The sequence below is a fragment of the Panthera leo genome, chromosome A1 (genome assembly GCF_018350215.1).
Source record: "Panthera leo isolate Ple1 chromosome A1, P.leo_Ple1_pat1.1, whole genome shotgun sequence".
Lineage (NCBI taxonomy): Eukaryota > Metazoa > Chordata > Mammalia > Carnivora > Felidae > Panthera > Panthera leo.
The window spans coordinates 14,059,603-14,083,965 of NC_056679.1; the positions used below are offsets into that span (position 1 = coordinate 14,059,603).

General features: G+C 34.7%; 1 protein-coding gene across 8 annotated transcripts in view; it reads left to right on the plus strand.

Annotated features, from left to right (window-relative positions):
* NBEA (neurobeachin) overlaps positions 1-24,363 on the plus strand; it is a 683,574-nt gene that overhangs the window by 345,717 nt on the left and 313,494 nt on the right. For all 8 annotated transcript variants that reach the window (XM_042952224.1, XM_042952367.1, XM_042952503.1 and 5 more), the window contains 2 exons: positions 19,446-19,554; positions 23,042-23,208. In XM_042952224.1, the coding sequence (XP_042808158.1) occupies positions 19,446-19,554; positions 23,042-23,208 (276 nt within the window). The remainder of the gene's footprint in view (positions 1-19,445; positions 19,555-23,041; positions 23,209-24,363) is intronic.

The window sequence follows — 24,363 nt, forward strand, 5'->3', positions numbered from 1 at the left end:
AGTCTATTCAGTGCCTATACTACATACAAATACTATTCTGGAGATGGGAATAGAGAAGTAAATGATACAAACATGGTTCTGAATTTTGGGGGAGAGACAAATATTAGAGGAATACACACAGTATTACAAGGGTGCTGTGATAGAGGTGATATAGGTATGAATACAAGCAAAAGACAAGGCATCTAATCTAGACTGAAGGGGTGTATTACCCAGGTGGTAGTACTATCAGGGTTTTCAAACAATGTATCAAAGAAAAACAAATACAATAGAACAAAGATAGCCTTTTCAACAAATGGTGCTGGACATCCACATGCAAAAAAATAATAATAAATCTAGACACAGACTTTATACCCTTCATAAAAATCACTCAAAGTAGATCAGAGATCTGAATGTAAAATGCAGAAGTATAAAACCCGTAGAAGATAACATAGGAGAAAATCTAGATGACCTTGCGTTTGGTGATGACTTCTTAAATACAATACCAAAGACATGATCCATGAAAGAAAGAGTTGACAATCTGGACTTCATTAAAATTGAAAACTTCTGGGGGTGCCTGGGTGGCTCAGTCGGTTAAGTGTCCGACTTTGGCTCAGGTCATGATCTCATGGTTCGTGAGTTCAAACACTACATCAGGCTGTCTGCCATCAACACAGAGCCCACTTTGAATCCTTTGTCCCCCTCTCTGTGCCCCTCCCCCACTTTCTTGTATGCTCACTCACTCTCTCAAAAATAAATAAACATTTTTAAAAATTTTTTTTAACGTTTATTTATTTTTGAGACAGAGAGAGACAGAGCATGAACAGGGGAGGGTCAGAGAGAGAGGGAGACACAGAATCTGAAACAGGCTCCAGGCTCTGAGCTGTCAGCACAGAGCCCGACGCGGGGCTCGAACTCACAGACCGTGAGATCATGACCTGAGCCAAAGTCGGACGCTTAACCAACCGAGCCACCCAGGGACCCCATAAATAAACATTTGAAAACAATTTAAAACTTCTGTTAAAGTCGATGTCAAGAGAATGAAAAGACAAGCCATGGACTGGGAGAAAATATTTACAAAAGATACTTCTGATAAAGGATTGTTATCTAAAATAGCAAAGAATTCTTAAAACTCTACAATAAGAAAATAAACAATCCAGTTAAAAAAATGATTCAAAGACATTAACAGACACCTCACCAAAGAATATCTACATATGGCAAATAAGCTTAGAAAAAGATGCTTGTCATCATCAGGGAAATGCAAATCAAAACAACAGTGAATAGTACTACATACCTTTTAGAATGGCCAAAATCTGAAACACTGACACCACCAAATGCTGACAAGGATGTGGAGCAGCAGGAACTCTTATTCATTGGTGGTGAGAATACAGAACGGTATAGCCACATTGCAAAACAGGTGGGTAGTGTTTTTTGTTTGTTTTTTTGTTGTTTTTTTTTTATAAAACTAAACATATTCTTACTGTAGATCCAGCAGTCATTCTCCCTTGTATCTACTCAAAAGAGTTGAAAACATGTTTACATAAAAACATTCACACAGATATTTCTAGCCTCTTTATGCATAATTGCCAAAATTGGGAAGCAACCAAGATGTCTTTAGTAGATGAAGGGATAAACAGATACCCGTATATTTATGTGGTACATCCAGACAATGGGATATTTATTTTTTAGTGAAAAAAATAAATGAGACAAGAAATGAGCTGTTGAGCCATGAAAAGATATGGAGAAACTTTAATTGCATAATACGAAGTGGAAGAAGCAATCTGAAAAGGCTTCATACTGTATGATTTCAACTATATGACTATATATGTCTCTAAGGAGACAGTAAAAAGATTAGTAGTTGCCAGGAGTTAGGGAAGAGGAAGGCATAAATAAATAGGCAGAGCACAGAAGATTTTTAGGCCAGTGAATCTAGTCTGCTTGATACTCTAACAGTGGATACATGTCATTATACATTTGTCAAAACTCATAGAAGCTACAACACCAAGATGTAAACTATGGACCTTAGGTGATAAAGCTGTCTTAATGTAAGTTCATCATTTGTGACAAATGTACCACTCTGGTAGGGAATGGTGGTAATGGAGGAGATATGTGTGTGGGGAGGGGATATTTGGGCATTCTCTGTATCTTCTACTCAAGGTTGCTGTGAACCTACAATTACTCTAAAAATAGTCTATAAAAAAAAAAAAACAACCAACAACAGGAGGTTCAAAATAAAAAGTGTATACAAGTCGAATGCCAAAGATGGCATTGAGAACTGAGAGATGGTTAGAACTTGGCTAGGTACAAGAAGAAAAAAAAGAGGAATAAAATTCTGGACCAAGGGAATAATTTGATACCAAAGCCTGGAGGCAAGAGATAGCAAGACATGTTGCTGGACAGCTCTTTTTAATCAGCCAAAAGCTATGTAAGTGCCTGTTGTGTACCAGCCACATAGGCAAGGTCATCGCATCTTGGCAAGGGTGGGCGGCAAGGGTCATGCCATGAAGGGTTTATAAGCTATGCTAAGGGTGCTATGATATAATTAAAGAGAGCTAGGCATAATCTACAGTGTAGCAAGTGGACTCCGGATTGAAACTAATCTGAGATTCAGAAATCTTGCTTAAGATGCTGGTATCATAGACTGACTAATAGTGGCTATGAGGAAGGAAGAAGTGGACACATTTAAAGTATCGTTTGGAAATTAAGTCTAGAGAAGTGCTGATAGATTAGATTGTAAGAGGGAAAAGAAGGGATCAAACATAACTTGATTGCTGGCTTTAATAGCTGGATGGTTTATACTGTAAGTATAGTGTAGTTGGAACAATAGAGAAGGAAGAATATGGGTTGGGTGGGACATAGTTTCACTTTTGGTTACACTGATTTTGTAGCGTCTGTGAAATTTCTGAGTGGAAATGTTGAATAGACATCTTGAATTTGCATCTCCAAAGAGACAGGTAGAATGGGGATTTGGATTTAGGAGTCCTGAGCTTATATGGTAAATGGTAGATAAGGATACAGATGTGATGCTCGGGGAACCTGTGTGGAAGGAGCAGAGAACATGATGCCATGCTTTTTGCTGCTGTTTCTGCTGGGAATCCTCTTTACCCACAGCTGTACATGATTGGCTGTTTTTTGTCATTTAGGAATCAGCTGAAATGTCACCCCCTCAGAGAGGCTACCTTAACCATCTTATTGAGTTACCACACTTCCGTCATGATTTTGTTTTAACATTTAGTAACACCATCTCAAATTATTTTCATTCTTTACGTCCATCTTCTTTACCAAAATGTACTTGGCCTTAAGAATTTGTGTCTTCTTCACTGATATATTCCTGGTTTCTGGAATAATACCTAGCACATAGTTCACAATCACAAATATTTATTGAAGGAATTAAGAAAAGAATGATGAGTAGAATGTGTGAGAAGCAATGAGGAGTCAACAAAAGAGGGTTTTTTTTTTTTTAATTTTTAATTTATTTTGAGAGAGAGAGAGAGAGAGAGAGAGAGAGAGAATCCCAAGTAGGCTCCACACCATCAGCACAGGGCTTGACATGGGGCTTGAACCCACGAACCATGAAATCATGATCCGAGCTGAAACCAAGAGTCTGCCCTTTAACTGCTGAGCCACCCAGGCACCCCAGCAAGAGGGTTTTTAAGTTAGGATGAGAGGGACCACTGGATTCGGTGACAAGATGGTCATGTTGGTTTCACCCACACGTACACCGGTGAGTACCTGTGTGCTAAGGGTGCTGCGTAGAGACCCAGGCCCTGCTGTAAGAGAGCTTGCAGTCCAGTGGGGACAGCAGTCTTCTAATTACTGGTATTATAAATATGCCAGAGTAGAGGGTACTGCGGGAGCAGATTATTAAGGGAATGACTTCTGAGAAAGCAGTGACTTAACTAGAGTACTGGGGTCAGGACCTAGGTTGTTTTGAGCTGAGGAGTGAGTGGGATGTGAGCATAGTCACCAAGTACAACTCCGAGGAGTTTGGCCAAGAAGGGGAAAGATAGAGTGGTTGCTGCAGATGGGTTTTTTGGGTAGTGAGGGTATTTTTTGGAACATCTTTCTTGCCCCTTTTCTCTGAATGTTGGAAATAACATATGACATTTATTATAACTGCTGCAATATAGGCTTTTAAAAATGGAAGTTTTGTTGTTGTCATTGCTTATATATTTAGAATTTTACTGACTCTGACCTTCAATTTACCTCATTTCTTTTCACTTTAGACCTTTCTCTTTCATAAATTTGAACTTGGGAGTTCCAGATTTTAAGAAAATAGCATATATAGGGGCATATGGGTGGCTCTGTCGGTTGAGCATCCGACTTCAGCTCAGGTCATGATTTCACCATTCGTGAGTTCAGGCCCCGCATCAGACTTGCTGCTGTCAGCATGGAGCCCGCTTCCAATCCTCCGTCTCCCTCTCTCTCTGCATCTCTCCTGCTTGGGCTCTCTCTCTCAAAAATAAAATAAACATTTAAAAATATGTATATATTTTTTGAGGAACCTCCACACTGTTTTCCGGAGTGGCTGCACCAGTTTGCATTCCCACCAACAGTGCAAGAGGGTTCCTGTTTCATATTTAAAAAAATAATAATAAAATAAAATAAAACAAAATACGATAAAAAATAAAAAAACTAAAAAATATAATAAAATAAAATAAAAATATGTGTTTATATATCATATTTGGATAGTTAGGATGTAGTTACAGTGAAGACACATTACTCTGTTAGATAAACAGATAGGCTTCTATTTGTTGAGGCCCTACTATGTGCCAAGCACAAATTAGACTCTTTATACACTCTTGTATCTCATTTGCGCAGACATACAGCATTTTTCTTAACTTTCTCTACTAGTTTAAAATAAAGCATATAAAAAACACTTTCTCTTGGTCGTTAGAATATCAGTCTTTAATTTGTCCTTGTGGGAATGAAGTTAAAAATCTTTAAGTTGAAATTGTTATAAATGTTGATCCTACTTAACAGCTATACCCGTGAATATAATTCATCAATCATAGCCGGAGAAAGCAATTGTGCAGTTGTCTACAATTAACAGGACAAAAACAGTTGATGAATGTGCAGCTGAATTAAAGTACTCCCTAGGACAGACTGAAATTATAAACTGGATCATTTAAAGGAATCTAACAAAGGATCTTTATAATTAAAACAAAGCAAGGTTAATGGGATGTAAAATTGCCTATAATATCTTGGCAATAATAATTGGATTTTAAATTATTAAAATATGAATTGAACTATAAAGCAAATAAAGACTTTTTTAAATTATGGAATTTGCGTATCCTTTGAAATAAATTAATCATTTGCCTAAAATAAACGTTTATCACTCTTTTGAAAGCATTTAGGATATAATTAATTAGTTTGCATAAAAAGCAGTGTGTATTTGTAGTTAGTACCGAATTTAACATAAGATTCATAAGATTCCAATTTTATTTTGTTCTTTAGAACAGTGAAAAATATATAGCTTACATTTCTTTGGTTTTAAAGAGGAAAAGCATTTTGCATCTAAGCGTAATTCCTTAGTGATTATATAGCCCCAACTTGAATATCTTCTTTATTTTAACAACTGTTATTTAATAATTAAGCCAATAAGCTTTGGTTTATCTATTCGTTTTGTGTCTTTGATTTGGCAAAAAGTGTATTAAATAAAGAGTAACTTACAAAACTCTAAGGTAAGAAACTCTTTTTCTTAGAGTTGAGATTCCGGTTTAATTTTGAACCAAGAATCCCTGAAAACTTCTGGAAAACAGAAGCTCCCCACCTAATCTAAACCTTTTTTCTTTACTACTCTGTCACTCATTTTACACATGTGGTAAGTTATTAAATGTGTGAGTTTTGTAAATGAATGAGGTAAACAAAATCTTGTACTTTTACAAAATTAATTGTATAGATCTTAAACAGTATTGCTAATTCATAGACTTAGCTTTAGACATTGATTATAAATAAAATGTTATTTACCTAAAACTAAGATTAGCAAGTCCTATCTAATAATGGCTAGATTTCAAGGAATAAGAAAATATATTTCAGAATTTGGTTATCATAAATTTTCTTTGAATTGCATTTTTAACTATGTTTAAAATATATCTGCACGTGTGTGTGTGTGTGTGTGTATTGAGATTCTTTTTCTTTCATGAGGATGATTTTAAATATACTTTCCTCCTAGAGAGGATTATTTTAATTTTGGTGAGAGTTAAGTAATAATTCATAAAATACTTCTAATTTATATTATTTTTATTAAGACCAAAAAAAGGCAAGAGTGACAATTTTTTGGTATAGTCATTTATATGTCTTATTTCCTGTTGTTTCTTATTTCTTCTAGAGACATTACTTTTTTTGTTGCTCTTCTTAGCTTACTTATTGCAGGCAAATGCCAGTCAAGATTCAGATGATCCATATCTTTATTAGAAAACTTGGATTCAGTTTCTATACCATTCTGATATAACTGGTTTCTATTTTTGACATAACTTGGCAATAGAGGAGCTGAGAATTGGCATTTATAGCTCGTATGTTGTTTAAATAAAGGATATGGGTAAAAGTGAGCTAACGGGTTGCCGGAGGGCCTGTGCTAACATAAAGGTACAATGTGTATGGCCAGTCCAAGCATAAGCTAAAGGTGAGAAGTGAGGTGAAGGAATAGAATGAGCAATCCAGGTGAGACCAGAGTAGAGCCATGGCCTGGGCTATAGATTTTAGTCTAGAAGCTCTTCCTAAGGTGCTAGGGAAATAGAAGCATTAAGTATATAGGCTGATTATTTTTCATGTTAGTTACTGTTGTAGAGACCAACGTTTGAAAAACCAGGATACTTCCTTTATAATATGACTATCTTAAAGAGTCACAGTCTGAGATAGAAGAGTAATAAGAAAAAGTTATTTGTTTATATTTGCATATATGAATGTTTACATATTTTTTTTGAAAAAGCACTACTCCTATTTATGAATCAGACTTCAAAACAGTCCATTATTCAAAGTCTAGATTTTTTTCATTCCTAGCACAATGTAAGAAAAATAAGACTTAACTTACTTAAGAATAGATTGATGTTAAAATTGTTTAATATCTCTACCAAACATTTAAGGAAAAAAAATAATAAAATTAATTTCAAAGTCTCCCCAAAATAGAAGAGTAGGTAATGCTTTACACTTCGTCTTATGAGATTTCATCACCCTGATAACAATAACAATTACAAGTAATAAAATTATAGATCAATATCCACCATAAGCATAGGTACAATATTAATATTACCTTTAATAAAAGTTGGCAAATCAAATCCAGGAATACATGAAAAAGATGTATCATAAGCAAGAGGTATATATTCCAAACATGCAGAGTTGATTTAATATTCAAAAATATCTATGAATGAATTATACAATGTCAGCAGATTAAAAAAGAAAATATATGTATGGATATTTTAAAATTCATAAGAAAAACATTTGAAAAATTCAACATATGTTCATAATAAAATTCTCAGTAAACTAGAAATCAAACTCCCTCAATGTAATAAGTGCTATCTATAGAAAATATACAGCTAACATACTACGTAATGGTGAAAGAGTAAATGCTTTCCCTCTAGATCAAAAACACTGCAAGGATGTTCTCACTCACTATTTGTATTCAATATTGGGCTGGAGGTCTTAGCGAGTTCAATTAGGCGAGTAGAATATTCTAAGATGTTTGAAAAAAGATAGTGTCATAAGTGAAGTTAGCAAAGTCACATGATATGAGGTCAATATTCAAAAATCAATTATAAAAAAGGATTATAAATATATGCATCATGCGTAAAAAAACAAAAATCTATTACAATACCATTTATTTATAATATATATGAAATATTGGAAGCTTAAATAAAGCAAAACCATTATATTATCAAAAACATGAACTACTTATGGTTGTACTTAATAAAATTTGTGAAAGACCTGTGTGATAAAAACTACAAAATATTTCTGTAAAAAAATTAAAAATAAATAAATGCAGAAATATGTATTCATGAATCAGAGGGCCTAACATGGTTAAGATCTTAGTTCTCCCCAAACTGGTCTATAGACTCAAACCTAATCAGAATTCCAGCAGGCTATCAACAAGATAGTTTTTAAATTTTGGTGAAAATACAAAGGACTAACAGTAGCCAACACAAATCAAAAATGAACGGAGTTGGAGGATTGGTGTAAAGATAGAGAGAGAGAGCAATGGAATGGAGGAAAGAAGATCTTACAGCTCAATAATAAAAAGACAAACTACCCAATACCAGTCAGACAAGTGATTTGAACAGACACAGTAACAGAGAAGATATACAGATGGCCAATCAGCACGTGAAAAGATGCTCCACATCATTATTCATTTGGGAAATTCAATTTTAAATACAGTGAGATAGCATTATGCACATATGTGCTGAATTACTGCATAATTCAGTAGGTTGTCAATACTAAGCCTTGGTGAGAATGTGGAGCCACTGGAACCTTGTACCTTGCTGGTGGGAGTGCAAAATGGCACATCGACTTGAAAAACAGTTTGTCAGTATCTTACAAGGTTAAACATCCACTTAACCATTTGACCCAATAATTCCAAACTTAGATATTTTCTTGAGAGAAATGAAAATATTGGTCCAAATTAAGACCTGTATGTGAATGTTGATAGCAGCTCTATTTATAATAGCCCAAGGTGAAAATAACCCAAACGTCTATCACTAGATAAATGGATAAGCTACTATGTAATGTTATAGGGAATACTACTCAACGATAAAAGGTATAAGCCACAGATATGCGCCACATACGTGGAACTTAAAAGTATTTTGTGAACCCAGGGGCAATTGTGTGACTCAGTTGTTTAAACGTCCGGTTCTTGATTTGGGGTCAGGTCATGATCTCACAGGTTCCTGGGATCGAGCACCACATGGGGCTCTGCGCTGACAGTGTGGAGCCTGCTCGGGATTCCCTTTCTCTCTCTCTCTCTCTCTCTCTCTCTCTCTCAATTAATAAATAAACATTTTTTAAAGTATTTTGTGAAGCTAAAGAAGCCAGACAGAAAAAATATGCTATGTGGTTGCATTTATGGGCATTATGGAAAAAACAGAATTAGAGGGACAGAAAATAGTTCGATCCTTGCTATGGATGGCAGGAGAAAAGCACAAGGGAACATTTTGGGTGATGGAAATGTTGTGGTTGTAGCAGTGGCTACCCAAAATATGCATTTGTCAAAACTCATGAAATTGCATTTAACAAGAATTAACTTTATTATGTGCAAATTATACCTCAATAAACCTCACTTAAAAAAAAAAAAAACTACAGTAGTGCTTCATTGCTTATAAAGTTCTGTAACATGACCTGAGATGCTTTTACTTATCTGGCCTCCCTTGCCTTCCCACACTGACTCAAGCACACTCCATTCACTCCTAAAGCACCCCTATGTCACCTCATATTTCATTTTCCTTTACTACCACAAAGAAGGCTCCCAGTAAATTATTGTTAAGTGAATGAATGCCTAACTCTGCATCCCACTCTCTGGAATGCCCTGGGAGAAGCCGTACCAAGCTGATTGTTTCCCAAACAAGTCAAACACAATTTGCCTGTTTGTGTGGCTTTGAGCAAGATACTTAATCTCTCTAAGCCTTAGTTTCTTCATCAGTGTAATGGGGCTAATTATGCTTGTCTAATAAGATATCAAATGAGGTAAGAATCAAATGAATGATACCTATAATGCACTTAGCCTGGTACGTAATCAGTACTCAGTGTTCCTGACACATAATAGGGACTCAAGAAATGAGCATCTATTTATTATTATTATTTGTTTAAGTGACATTTGAGCTGGATTTTGAAGACTATGGACATAGGAGGTTGAGAACACTAGAGTACCTTACACATCCCATCCAGAGCACTGGTGGGTTTCTGTGTGTTCTCAATATGATAGTGTCACTACTCCCTCATTGACTAAATCACATTTTACTCAGAACACCAATACGCACACAAGTGGAAGGATAGGGTGGTAATCATGACCTAGTCAGAGGCTTCCTAGTATATTGTATCACTAACCAGTGGAAACAGCAAAGATAAAAGCCAAATGTTACTTGTTCTCTCCCTTCTTTTCCAAAAGGAATATATTTTAGATTGCATCATTCTCTAGTTCTTAGAATTCATACTGGTAGACTCAACAATAAGAAGTTGTATTTTTAGCCAAGGGTAAAGCTTTTATTGGGACTTGTAATCATAGTATTTGGGACACTTTTGCAACCGTTTTCCCTTGGTAAAGGAACTATACCACTGAGGGCGCACAGAACTTGGTAAATTAACCAGAGACTCTCCTGGAGTACACAGTTTTTCCTGGCATCACTGTGGCCGCTGGTGCTGTTAGGCCTCATTTGCTTCCAGATTTTTCCCCCAAGTTGTCTTTATACACCATCAATCCATGTTTCTCTACTCCTGTTACTAGAAGTTAAGTAGAATAAAATGGCTTGAAGCAAACCTTCTTTTCTTTTAGTCACTACTAATCTCTGATCTTGAGCTGGTTTTTCTCACTTCACCAAGTCCTGTTCCATTGCTTTTCAGCCTTGTATTCCCGTTAGCATTGGCTGTCCTTCTCCTGGACATTATAACTTTGAGCCGTTTACTTGCAATCACAAATTTAAGCTAGGAGCTTGATTATTTGGCCCAGGGTTAACCCTAAAAGGAGGGAGTCTTCTGATCAGTATTTTTGAAACTATTTTCTTGGCCTTTAACAGTATATGAAAGTAATGGGTTGCTGTTGGCATTTTCAAAAATAGGAAATAATAAATAATAGAAAAAATAATTAGGTATAGGTAAATATTGCTTGCTGAAGTGTTTGCTGTATGGGTGTATAGGGTTATGATATGAAGTGTATTTCTCATAGTTTACTTTGAGACACAGTTTAAAAGCCACGATTCTAAGCTGATTTCCTAGTTTATGTGTCTTAAAACAACTTCAACATGTTCTGCCCTGATAGCAATGTTTTCTAAATCCATATTAAACTATAGGGTGAGTAAAGTATACAAATCCTTCATAGTGGTATTAGCTGGTTTTGCATAGAAGAGTAAATAGCTAAGCAATTAGTCACTGAAGAGACTGGAAAGAAGAAAAGTAGGAGATTTGATATAAATTGACCTTTGTGGCCTGTGAACAAATGGAAAGTTACTGTCTTTGTATGTGTACCATAAAAGTTGACTTCCTTAATCTAGGGACGAAACTAGTATTAGAATACCTGGAGACTCCTCTTAAGAAGTGACCAACAATGTTGAATTAGTGTATACTCTTTGTAATCTTTCTAATAATATTGTTTCCGAGCTGGTTAATTCAGGGATAGACTTTGGGACTGTACAACTAAGTGAAACTAACTAAGCAGTGCCATGCTCCCCACATAAAAAAAGAGAAATGAAGCTTGCTGAGAAATCAAATCCAGACTTTGCCATCTGCACGAACTCAGGACACTGCATGAACTCAGTGGTCCTCCTATGTCAATGTGCATTAGTATCACAGGGATGTTTATTAAACATACAGATGCTAGGGTCTCACCTCAGTCAGACCCGTGCAATCAGAATCTCTCCATGGGAGTTATCCCACCCTTTTTAATATGTTCTGCAAGTGATCAGATCTTCAGTATACACCAAAATTTGAGAACTGTGACACTTCATTCATTCATCTCACGAGCCATGTAAAATTATCACCATCTTTACCCGTAACTGGAAACATAAATATGGTCGTGAGCTAAGTCATTTTTTTTTCTATCCTGTACTAAGAAGTATAATAACTGTTTAGGTTCATGGTAGATTATAATATATTTTTCTACAAAAAAAATCCACTTTTATGTATTTGAAGTTATAGACTTATATGAAGTTGCAAATAGGTGATAAGAAAATAAATGCTTATCCGTGGATCCTTGTTTTCATCCAACACAATTACTTAATTCCCAAAGCTTTTTCGTAACAGTTAATTAGATGGAGGTGGGGGCAGAGGTAGGTTTTCAACCAAGGTGAATTCCCTCTCCTCACCCCACTTTGTATCTTTAATGCCTCTCTCTCTTCATATCAAGTCCTTCGATATCAATCTCAAACTCCAAAATTATCCATTAGGCTTTATCTTCCTTCTCTATAGTTCTCCCCAAGCAAACCCCAGTCCTCCAGTGAATCTGAGACAAGTGTAGGTCTGAATATATTTTTATATAATAGGTTTTCATATATTAATTTGATCCAAAGTCATGAATAATTAGTAGATTTTATCCTCTGGGAAAGATTTAGTGTTTTAAGAGAATAACTTGATATTGTATGTAATTTTTTTTTTTTTCCTAACAGCAACATAAAGACAGAGATTTTTAAGTCTCTAAGTGTTTGTTTTCCACCTTTCCTTCTTTCATTGCAATAGAAAGGCTCAGGATAGCCCACTCCAGAGACCCCCCCCCCCACTGTACCCCAGCTTTCTAATCTTTGTATTATATCAGTATATAATTGAGTAAATTGTGCCTTGCTTAAAAAGAATTAAAAAAAAAGTTTGATTGAGTAGTGCAACTCCTACTAGTATTCCAAATTCAAAATCTAGATTCAAATATGCAGAATCTCTTTGAAAGTCCCACCACAGCCTGGTGTGGGGGTTCATAGACAAATGTCAAGATGTGCCATTGTTTTTCCTTCTAATGAACATAAAATAACCAGTATATCAACGTGTACCTTTTAGAAAAGTGCAGTACTCTTTGGCAGGGGTAGAGGTAGGGGATAATATATGTCAAATATTTTACAAATATTCTTTTACTTATGCTCCTAACAAATTTTCCCTCCTTAAAGGAAATGTACTTTTGGCTAATGCAGGAGAGTTGGAGTCAGAGATATACTTCTCAGGAACAACATTCTACTATTTTCATTAAGTGAAGACTGTTGACACTAAATTAAGAATCAGTAGAGGCCAAAGCTTGTAAACATTTTCCAAAAAAAAAAAAAAAAAAGAAAAAACAACATTAATTTTAGATTTAAAAATCAGATTATAATTTTTTAAAATAGTCTATTCAAAGACTATAGCACAGGAAGCAGTTGAACTTCTCTGACCCAGTCAGACTCCACCTTGCAGTGTCACCAGAATCTCCATGCCTTTCTCTTAAGATTTTGGCACCAAAGGGAATTCTGCTCCTATGCTGTGTGGCCACTCCACTTTCAATCAGTCTGTCTTCTTGGCTAAATAAAAATCTGATCTTACAGTTTGAGCCTGCGTTCTTTCCCACAGTTTGTAGAATATCTGAAAGAGTACACCCTCATTTTCTAATCAGGAAACTGAAATACAGACACAAGGAAAATTCTTTGCGCAAATTCATAATGCTGACAAAAGGCGGAACCTTAATATTAACTGCTTTTGTCCCCTCTTCACCTATAGATGATGGAAGACTAATTTTTTCTGACCTCTCATATTGCCTTTTCTGTTGACTTGTTTCATCAAATTACAGAGATTATATTGGGGCACCTGGGTGGCTCAATTGGTTAAGCATCCAACTTCAGGTCATGGTCTTGCAGTTTGGTTTGTGAATTCGAGCCCCGCGTCGGGCTCTGTACTGACAGTTCAGAGCCTGGAGCCTCCTTCGGATTCTGTGTCTTCCTCTCTATCTGCCCTTCCCCCACTCAGACTCTGTCTCTCTCTCAAAAATAAACATTAATTTTTTTTAATTATAGAGATTATATTTAAAATTCAGGATCTGTTCATCTCAAGTCAAAGACAAATAATTGAATTATAACAAACGGCCTAAAATTGGATTCTTCCTAGAATATCAGAACTTGCCCTTCTGATATCTATTCCATTTGGAATAGAATACTTTCTTTTGTCTCCTGACTTCTTTCCTGTATCCATGACAACTCTATCTGCTTTAGAATAGGAATAAATAGGATTGAACAAATTACGTTTTGTTCTGTTTCTTTTGGAAAGTAGACTCACATTAGAAGATGAAGACCAATTCATTCATTTCCTATTTTGTATAGATACTTGAGAAAGAAAATATACTGTAACAGATACTCCTAAATTATCCAATATTTTTTATTTACCTCATTTTATTTACATTGTGCTAAATGTACCATAGAATTTCATGGTATTAAGAAACTACCTTAAATTAAATTAAAACTCTACATTAAAATTCTATTTCTTCTTTGCCCCTCCTTCTCATATAACATATTCATGTATTCATTCAGTCATTTATTCATTTAGCCATACATTGCTGGTGAGTCTGTATTTCATAACAGGTACCTTGCCAATGCATGTTGGCTAGAGATGAATAAGCACTGTACCTCATTTTATGAACATCCCAGTCTTGTTAAAAAGAAAAGAAAGAAAAAGAAACAAAACAATGTGATTAATATTATAATTACAGCATCGAGAAATTGGGAGGCCTCTTAGCTTTATTGGGCACAGGGGTTGGTAGGGTTTACAGGAAGAGATGGCACTTATAAAGGTCCTGAACTATCATTAAAAGATACTATAAAGATTTTTTTCTAGACCATAGAATAAGTATGTTAAAGAGGCAGTAGATAAGATTAGAAAAGTATACAGTCATCTATATATAGTAAGCTTGACTATTATCTTGTCTATTATAAGTAGGCATTGAAAAAATTTAAGAATAGATAACACTGATGGACAAATGGAAAACGTATTAGATAGATGGAAGATGGGGGGGCAGAAAAATGAGGGAGCCATTGTAATCCAAATGATAATGATTTATGTGAACTTAAGTAATGGCTTAAATGAAAGCAATGTTAGTGTATGAGTAAAACAGTTTAAAATATATTGAGGTAAAATCGACAAGACTTGGTGACTAGTTTACTGTGGGATGATCTTAAAGCCACATTTCAATGGATTGGAAAGTGAATAGGGGCATTTAAGATTATTTCCTGTTGTGATGTTGATCTAGCTCCTAAGATCCAATATTTTGTGTTTGACACAATGTTGATATTTTTGGCCTACCTGCTAAATATAGTCAAATTTCAATGTTAAGCAACTTAAAACTTTGTTCTCTTGTTCAGAATGCTTAACTTTTTCCACACTATGTAAAACTTGTGGTGTAATTGTTCTTAATCTATAAAAAGGAGCATAGGAATTAAAACTCCCCCAAAGTCTACATTAATGTTGTCTAAGAAATATATAAATAATAAGTTGATTAATACCCAAGATTATACCATGATATCCTAAGGGAATATGTGTATCAGATGTGAAGAAAGAGTTACTTAATTTTCTTAAAATCTTTTATTTCAGGAGTCAGCCTCACATAACAAACCCAGACAGATTTGGGTTGTACATTGGTTCTGTTGCTGGAAGTTCCCTGGACTTAAACAAATTGCTTAACTTATTTAATTATTTATTTATTTTGGTGCTTTCAACTATAAAATGGGACTAATAATATACCCAACTCATGGTTGTTTGGGGATTACCCAAAATAGTATATGAAAAGAACTAAGCATGTGTAAGGTGTTCAATAGAGTTCATTTCTTTCCTTGAAATTTTATTTTTGAGGGGGACATGTGTGGAGAAACCACATAGGCAGTTCATATTCAGGAACAATATTGTGAAATAATAATTTTATACAAGAAAAGGAACTATGGGTTACTCAGTGATCTGAGGTTATGTTCTGCAAAGAATACTCACATCCTACATAGGGTGCACGCTTTGAAGCAACATGGGTCTTATAAGTGTTTTAGGAGTTCTCCAGTTCCGCTCCTCCTCCCTATAAATTGTTGTCTCAAAGAGCAGGAATGCTCTGGGAGCACATGCCTAAAGCAGTTGGTATTTTAAGCCTATGACAAGAAATTAAGTAGAGAATCTAGCCTGGAACATTCTGGATAAGCCAAGACCCATGAGAGGCTAATACGGTTCTAGTGACTCCTCCTTGATATCACCAGGAATTAAAGGAAGAACTTACCGAAGATAGATCTGTTGAATTCCCACTCATTAAGACTAGAAGTGAGATTAAAAAAAAAAAGGTCACTAAGTATATGAGAATGAAAACTACTGTATATGAGAATTAACAAGGAAAAAACAACAAACTTGCTATTTAGTTTATACAAAATTAAGTGAGGTTCAATCTGCCCCGTTCTGATTGAACTTGACAATTGAGCAAGAAAAAAATGATAATTCATTTCATTAATGAGCAGTGCAAGTAAAGAATGGCAATCTTGAGAATAGCACTGTTGTTAAAAATCTAAGTAAAAGGGGCACCTGAGCATCTCAGTAAGTTAAACATCTTGTTTGGGTCAAGATCTCGAGGTTCATGAGTTCAAGCTCCACATAGGGCTCTGCACGGACAGTGCAGAGCTGCGTGGGATTCTCTGTCCCTACCTCTCTCTGACCCTCCCCCACAGCACAAGCTCTTGCTCTCAAAAATAAATACAGTAAAATCTTGGTTTGCAAGCATAATTCATTCTGGAAACATGCGTGTAATCCAAAGCACTCATATATCAAAGTAAATTTCCCCATAAGAAATAATGGGAACTCAGATGATTCATTCCACAACCCAAAAATATTCATATAGAAATGATTACAATACTGTAATATAATATAAAATAATAAAGAAAATACAAAATATAAAGAAAAATAAAACATTAACTTGCCCTTACCTTTGAAATCTTTGTGACTGGTGTGAGAAAGAGAGAGGAGGGTTATTGTGTAGGACGACTTTCACTATCACTGATGGAATCACTGCTGTCTATTGGCACAATGGAATCTTTTTCTGCATAGGGCCATTGTATACACTCACACAGATGTTTACCACAGTACAGTTTTAATAAACTCTTGTAATATACTGTATTTAATGTAACTGGCAATAAGGCAACAGAGGAAAGCGTCTATATCTGCAGGCAGCCTGACCTGGAATGAAGCAAAGCATTCTAAGCTTACTCTTATATGGAGCAGCAAGGACTGTCCCTAGATGTTTTGAAGTGACAAAACTACACTAGTGCCGATTGTGGGCACCTTCCAACATTCTGAATAATCACTGATTTCTGCTAAACACCATGGCCTGAGACCGAGCATCTGAGCACGGGACATGATTACCCACAATCCCTCAGCGAGAGAGGGAGAGAGAGAGGTAGAGAAGAACCATTGGTTCAGTTATGATCATGTGACATTTGGCATCACATACTACTTGTATTGCAAGACATCACTCACTTATCAAGTTAAAATTTATTAGAAACGTTTGCTCATCTTGCGGAACACTTGTAGAACAAGCTACTCGCAATCCAAGGATTTACTCTAAATAAACATTTTTTTAAAAACTAGGTAGAGAAAAACTGGACCAATGAATGAATGTGAGTGTTAGAACTGAATTTAGAAACAATTTTTAATGTTTATTTATTTTTGAGAGAGAGAGAGTTGCAGCACGAGCAGGGGAGGGGCAAAGAGAGAGGGAGACACAGAATCTGAAGCAGGCTGCAAGCCATCAGCACAGATCACGATGCAAGGCTTGAACCCACAAACTGCAAGATCGTGACCTGAGCGAAAGTCAGACGTTCAACCAAATGAGCCACCCAGGCACCCCATTAGAACTGAATTTTAAAAGGACATTGATAAAAGAACAGACATTAATCTGTAAGTTTGCCCTTTAAGAAAAACCGGAAAGACTTGAGTTAACTTCAAATATCCTATGATTATTTTTAACACAGTAATTGCTTACTGCAAAAGAAAAGAATGTAAAAAGACCTAATCACTGTTCATAATTGGAAAAAATGAAAAGAATTAATGTTAGAATGCCCACAATGGAGGAGAGCACCAGTAAACACAGAGGTTTTACTTCAAAAAATATTGTTGGTTAATGAAGATGCAATGCAAATATAAAATTAGGAGAATTTTTTTTTAATTATGATCTGAAGCAAAGAACTTAATTTTTCTGAGCCTTGGTTTCTTATGTTTAAAAATGAAAATAATATGTATCTCCAAGGATTCTTGTGAGAATTGAGTATTATGTGTAAATTACCTATTTTATTACCTAGCTCTCAATAAGTGGTTTGGTGACAGCTCTTATGATCAATATCTTCTTCCTCCTCCTCTTCTCCTCCTTCTCCTCCTTCTTCTCTTCCTTCGTCATCATCATCATCATGATCGTCATGTGGCTTAAACAAACAACCATTTTTTAATCTCTCATTGTTCTCATTGACTGGGCTCAGCTAAGCTGTTCCTTTGCACCACTCTGTGGAGCTGTCTGGTACTGTAATCACTTGGGAGGCTGGCTCTGGGCTGGGAGTTCAACTAGGCCTGGGAGCCTAATGTCTTCTCTTCTCCTCCTTGAGGCTCTCCACATAATATGAGCTTCACTCAGCATTGCAGCAGATTCTACAAGACAGGTTTCCAAGAAAGAAAGGCAAAAGCTTCAAGGCATCTTATACCCTAGGCTCAGAAGTTACAACACTTCACTTCTGCTATATTCTGTTGGTCACAGGAAGTCACCAGGCACATCTAGGGGAGCAGAAACTCTTCATTTTTAAAGAATTATTTTTAAATGTTTATTTACTTTGAGACAGAGAGGGAGGGAGAAAATCCCAAGCAGGCTCCATGCTGTTAGCGCAGAGCCTGATGCCAGGCTTGATCTCATGAACTGAAACCATGAGGTCATGACTTGAGCTGAAATCAAGAGTTGAGTGCTTAACCAACTGAGCCACCCAGATGCCCCAACATTGCTCTTTTCCACGGAGCAATAACAGTATCACGCTGCAAAAGAGTATGTGGGATGGGAGATATTGTTGCAACCATCTTTGGAAATAAGCTTTGCTCCATGCTATCAAATAAGTATGAAGAGGCTCCCTGTGCGCTCCCACTAAGGAAGGATCTTCAGATATATTGCTAAGTGAGAAAAGCCAGGTAGAGAAAAGACTGTGTAAAATACTAATATTGGTGTAAGGATGTGGAAAAGAACATTTGTATTTTCTTATGTATTTTTAAAAGCCTCTGAAAACATATGCAAGAAACTGTCAACAGCAAGTGCCTGATGAGGTTGGAAATCAGGTCAAGAGGTAATATCGTGAGAGGCTTTTCACTATATGTCTTAAACTTTTTGAAAACAATTTGGATATTCAAATAACTTTGTTAAAAAGTTCAGTGCATAGGTTTCCTAATATATGATTATCTAGCTTTTGTGTGAAAGTTTACTTCCAAGATAGTGAAGTCTACTGTTTTAACCATTTCCTTCAAAGATAGGGCATTCTGTTGTTTTAACCATTTAAAATACTAATAAAAAACCTTGATTTTTTTTTTGCATTAACTAATTTTATTGAATTAATTGAATCATTCATTCACAAGATACACTATTGAACAGAGGCATTGTTGTAACAGTTTTATGGTACATTTCTATATTTCAAATGTCTTTGAATTATAATTTTGACTATGTTAATTTCATAATGTAACTAAATTTTATGCATAATTAATCTTTCAAATACTGAAATTTGATTAAAAATTAGATTAACCAAAGATACTAGGAATAATAATTGCAAAGGTATCTTCCTTTTTAGATTACTATGCCACGCTATGAAGGACCATATAGTTCGTGTCGCAAATGAAGCTGAGTTTATTTTGAACAGACAGAGAGCTGAAGATGTACATAAACATGCAGAGTTTGAGGTAAGGTTTTGGTGGCAGATTAAATTCTGCTTCTCTAAGTCAGCTGTCTCTGATGGTAACCTTACATAAGTTTTTTTTTACAGGAAAATTTCATTCAAATAATTTTGGTTCTTTTTTTTTTTTTTTTAAGCTTTAGTAAATACCAAACACAGAGCACTAATTTTCATCTCATTTACAACATGGAGAGATCCCTCTTACCTTGTGCCTAACTCTTTAGTAGACTGAAGTTTTTCTAAAGTACTCTTAAAGGCAAATAAAATTTTAGAATGCAATTACCGTAGTAATTTTTAAACTAGCAGAGTTTATACACTACTAAATGTGGGTTTAACAAGTGGTTATATAAAAATACTCGGTTTTTCCATGTATTCAGTAATTTATTATTTATCAATGTATCCATCTTTAGAGTGGCCAAAGATCATTGCAGTTCATATTTTATTGTTATAATTGATATTTTATTGACAATTGAAGGATTGCTATTATATGATATGCTTGCAGATCTATACATATATCTGGGAATGTATAATTTAAATTTAAATATGTAATTTTATAATATATAAATATATAAATTTAAATATATAATTTAAAAATCCTCACAAGTCCCGTGACTAAAGAAAAAATTAAGTATCATTTCTATTTTATATGAAAAAACTAAAGTATATTGAAATACTGTATATTCCATACTAACAGGTTTTATATACAAATATTATTTTTATATTTTTAGCGTGTCAATAATTATTTACCATTATTTGAATTTCCTCCATTCAGTATCCTGATTTCAGTGTTTTAAATTACAGCAATGACTTCATTCAATTTGCAAAACAAACTTGGTTTCAGAAATAATGAGATGACTTGGTATTTGGCTTAGGTTGAACTGCCATTGGCCTTGAAAATAATAAATAACCATCCATTTATTTTCCTGATGCCACATGCGAACAAGTGTGGCGTGGCTAGAAATCAGAGCCCAAGATTTCAGTTTTGATGAGGTTTTTATCTCGGTAAACCAGCTCTCTTAGTCATGCGCGTTGATGCCCCAGGTCTAGTAATCTCTGACCTTGCTGGCTGAAAAGCATGAGACAGAGAAATAGCTGTTGTCACTTCCATACTCTTAACCTCTGCTTCATTTGTCAGATGAGACAGCACACACTTGTCATGTGAGATCACAACAACCTTATTTTGAAAAAAAAAATACCAAATATTTTAAACTTTGATAAAAGTACGTGGACAATTGAGTGTATATCAAAGTGAAGCTTCATATCTCTTCAACAATAAATACCATTGGGTATTTATCAGGGGGTCCTGTTGTAATCTGGATGTCAAGAAAATTCTGAGTTATCTGTTCTTTGACGAATATGTTTAGATATAAGATATGTCAGGACTTTAAACAAAATAAGAATATTCAATTAAGTATTGACTTCCGTTAGTAAATAAGATTTGGAAAATTAACTGAATTCCCTGCAAGATGAATTTTGAGTCATTCATATTTCTAGTAAGAAAATTAAGATGCTTTGTGGGGATATAAGAAGATCAGTATTTGTCATGTGAAAACATTTAAAATAGATTCTCAAGCAGCTAGGTATCAGTAACAAGCTTTAACACATATTTAACGAAGGTGAAAATTAAGCTGAAGGCAGTGTTTCTCAGCCTTTTTTTCATTATTGCCCCCTAAGCAAGGCTTTTAGACAATTTTCACTCTAATCACCCCCTCTCCATAAAATTTTGTATCTACTAATATGCTGTATATCTGTTTATGTACTATATACACATCTGTGCTTTACACATAAAAAGAATACAGTTTTTTCACACACACACCCCCCTCGCAATACCACTTTTCACCCCCTGGGGATGAGATCATTCCTATTGAGAATGCATGGCTAAGAGTGATAAGAGGCCATGAAGTGGATGTGAAGACTCAGTGTTTTTTAGAATTATGTAAACATAAAATAAAATACTACTGTAAATCAAATTGGAGACTATTATCCTTGTTATTTAATGGACTATACTGTTTTTTTAACTAAAATGTTTGTTCTTTTTAGGTTAGAGCTGTCTTAGTAAATGCATTGATGTGTGTGTGTGTGTGTGTGTGTGTGTGTGTGTGTGTGTGTGTGTGTGTTTCACCATTTACCACTTTTAAGTTATAAAAAATTTCACAAAAGCCATGGCATTTTACTAGGCCTTTTTGGGGGAATTTCTCTCTCTCCCATATAAGCTTGTATTTAACAGATAAAGTATATTTAATTTGAGATGGGTACCTCACAGTTAAGTTTTTTTTTAGTTAACCATTGTAATTGTTAAGGAAGAAAAATGAAAATTTAATTTTGCTCTCCAATGAGCTAATGAAATATTAACCTCATTATGGAGGCAGATCATTGTACTAATTGGTGATTCCCTGTACAAAAAGATAAATTGGAAAATGAATTAATCCTCCTTAGATTACTGTAGGGTTATTTCTCTGAAAGAGATAACTTGTGGTAGTAGTGGATAGAATAGACAGACTGAAGGGATATGTTCAAATACCTTCCATGAAACAGATTTTTACATAGTAAAGATGAATGTGAGCCAATTATATGTATTTTTTTAGATGTGAGACTTTTTTTCTTCTAGTTATAAGACTCATATTACATACTTGGTAATGTTAAAATTTACAGTGAATCCACCCGATATAAAAATCACTATACAAAAAAAATCACACTCATAATTAAAGACATGTTCATCTTCATCATCATATTGAACCTTTTTGATACACAGTGGGATTGATTAGCTTTGTTGCTAATGCCAGTGAGCATGAATACAGTAGCCGACAGAACAACTGATTATTAGGAAAGATAAGAATAAGATAGTTGTTATCCTGAGAACCTTTGAACACGTTAAATACTAGGATTGGGAAAGATTGTAGAGAAAAGCTTACCTTATTATTTTACAAATATGAAACTGAGTATGATGATGAAATAAAACAATTTTCATAAAGTGTGAAATAAAATGCAAGCCTAAATTCCTAAATCATTGCTTTTCCTTGTACATCGCATTGCCATTTATGAGATGGAAATATTAATTAAATGGCAAGTTTTGGATCTCTATATAACTATCAGGAATGTAACTCTTTATTTTAAGTGCAGTATATACTATATTGGTTAAAATAATAATTAGATTTACATTTTTAATAAACCATTATTCTAAAATGTTTTTTTTAATGTATTAGCAACAGACTCAGAATTTTGGGAGCCTTAAATGTCATTAACTGCTTTATATAACATCATCCAAATTATCTTCCATATACTTTATGTATAAACACATAGGACACATTTTTACCAATTTAAAAAGTAATTATAATGACTATATTCTTTAGAATAAATTTTCCCAAGATTGGATTATCTGAGTTTTTAAAATTGAATTATTACCCTTTAACTGAAGGTTAGATAATATTCCTTACTTAGCCATGGCAGAAGTTATGCATTGTTAAACATTATGCACTGTTTGTATGTTTTTACAGTCTCAGTGTGCCCAGTATGCTGCTGATAGAAGAGAGGAAGAAAAGATGTGTGACCATCTTATAAGTGCCGCTAAACATCGAGATCACGTTACGGCAAACCAACTGAAACAGAAGATCCTCAATATTCTCACAAACAAGCATGGCGCTTGGGGAGCAGTTTCTCATAGGTGAGTAATCACAGATTACAAGTAAATAATAATTCACAAGTTATTTATAATAGAAGTTTTAAAAACGTCTATAAACTTTAAAATTATCTAGAAAATATGATTTAAACATAAAAAATTGCTGGAATTTTTCCCTGATATCTTCAGTAATTCCTCTTTAGAATCCTTTGGAAGAAAAGCTAAACTTTTAACAGAAGCTCCAGTGGAAGTTATTTCTAATTTAATAATAATATGCAACATCATAAAAAAATTAGGCAAGTATTTTAGACTACTGTCTCTTACATGATGATGTGTGTTAATTATAAGAAGTGGCTCTTTTTTTCATGTTTCAAGAGTCAACTCTTCCTACTTATTAAATTTATATCATTCTGAATTTTTCTTATAAACAGGTAATAATATAAACATTTACTGTAGAGAGTTAATACGTCCTTTTTAGAAATTTTTTTTCCGTATTTTTCTATTCAGTCTTTCTTGCAATGGATTTTCATTGCATATTAGGACATTTGTGATATTATAGTGTACGTAAAACCAAAATTGGTTGTTTATGGATTACAAATGTTCTCCTTGCTAAAGTGTTGTGGTGTAAAATTATTTTCTTTATTTTCTCTATACAATGAAGTTTTCTAGAAAAATAATAATGAAGCAGATCACTACATTTAGATTGCTAATGTTCTTCACTTTTATATCTTCATTTTATTTGTTCCCATTAACTGCTTTTAAGTGTTTAGCAGAGTTTAGGGGTTGGTTACTTGTGGACAGGACACTACTAAGAAGAATTCTGATAGAAGCAATTCTATTAGTTAGGGAAGAACATCTAGAATATGACGAGGATAGTGTTTGATCATCTGACCTGGTATTTCAAGTGTAAGATAGATCTAGTAAATCTTTTTTTTATTTTTTTATTTTTTAAAGTTTATTTTATTTTTGAGAGAGAGAGAGAGAGAGAGAGACATAGTGTGAGTGGGGGAGGGGCAGAGAGAGGTGGACACAGAATCTGAAGCAGGCTCCAGGCTCAGAGCTGTCAGCACCGAGCCTGATGCGGGGCTCGAACCTGCGAACCGCGGGATCATGACCTGAGCCGAAGTCAGACACCCAACTGGCTGAGCCACCCAGGCGCCCCACCCTAGTAAATCTTTATTATTTTTGCATTTAAGGTAA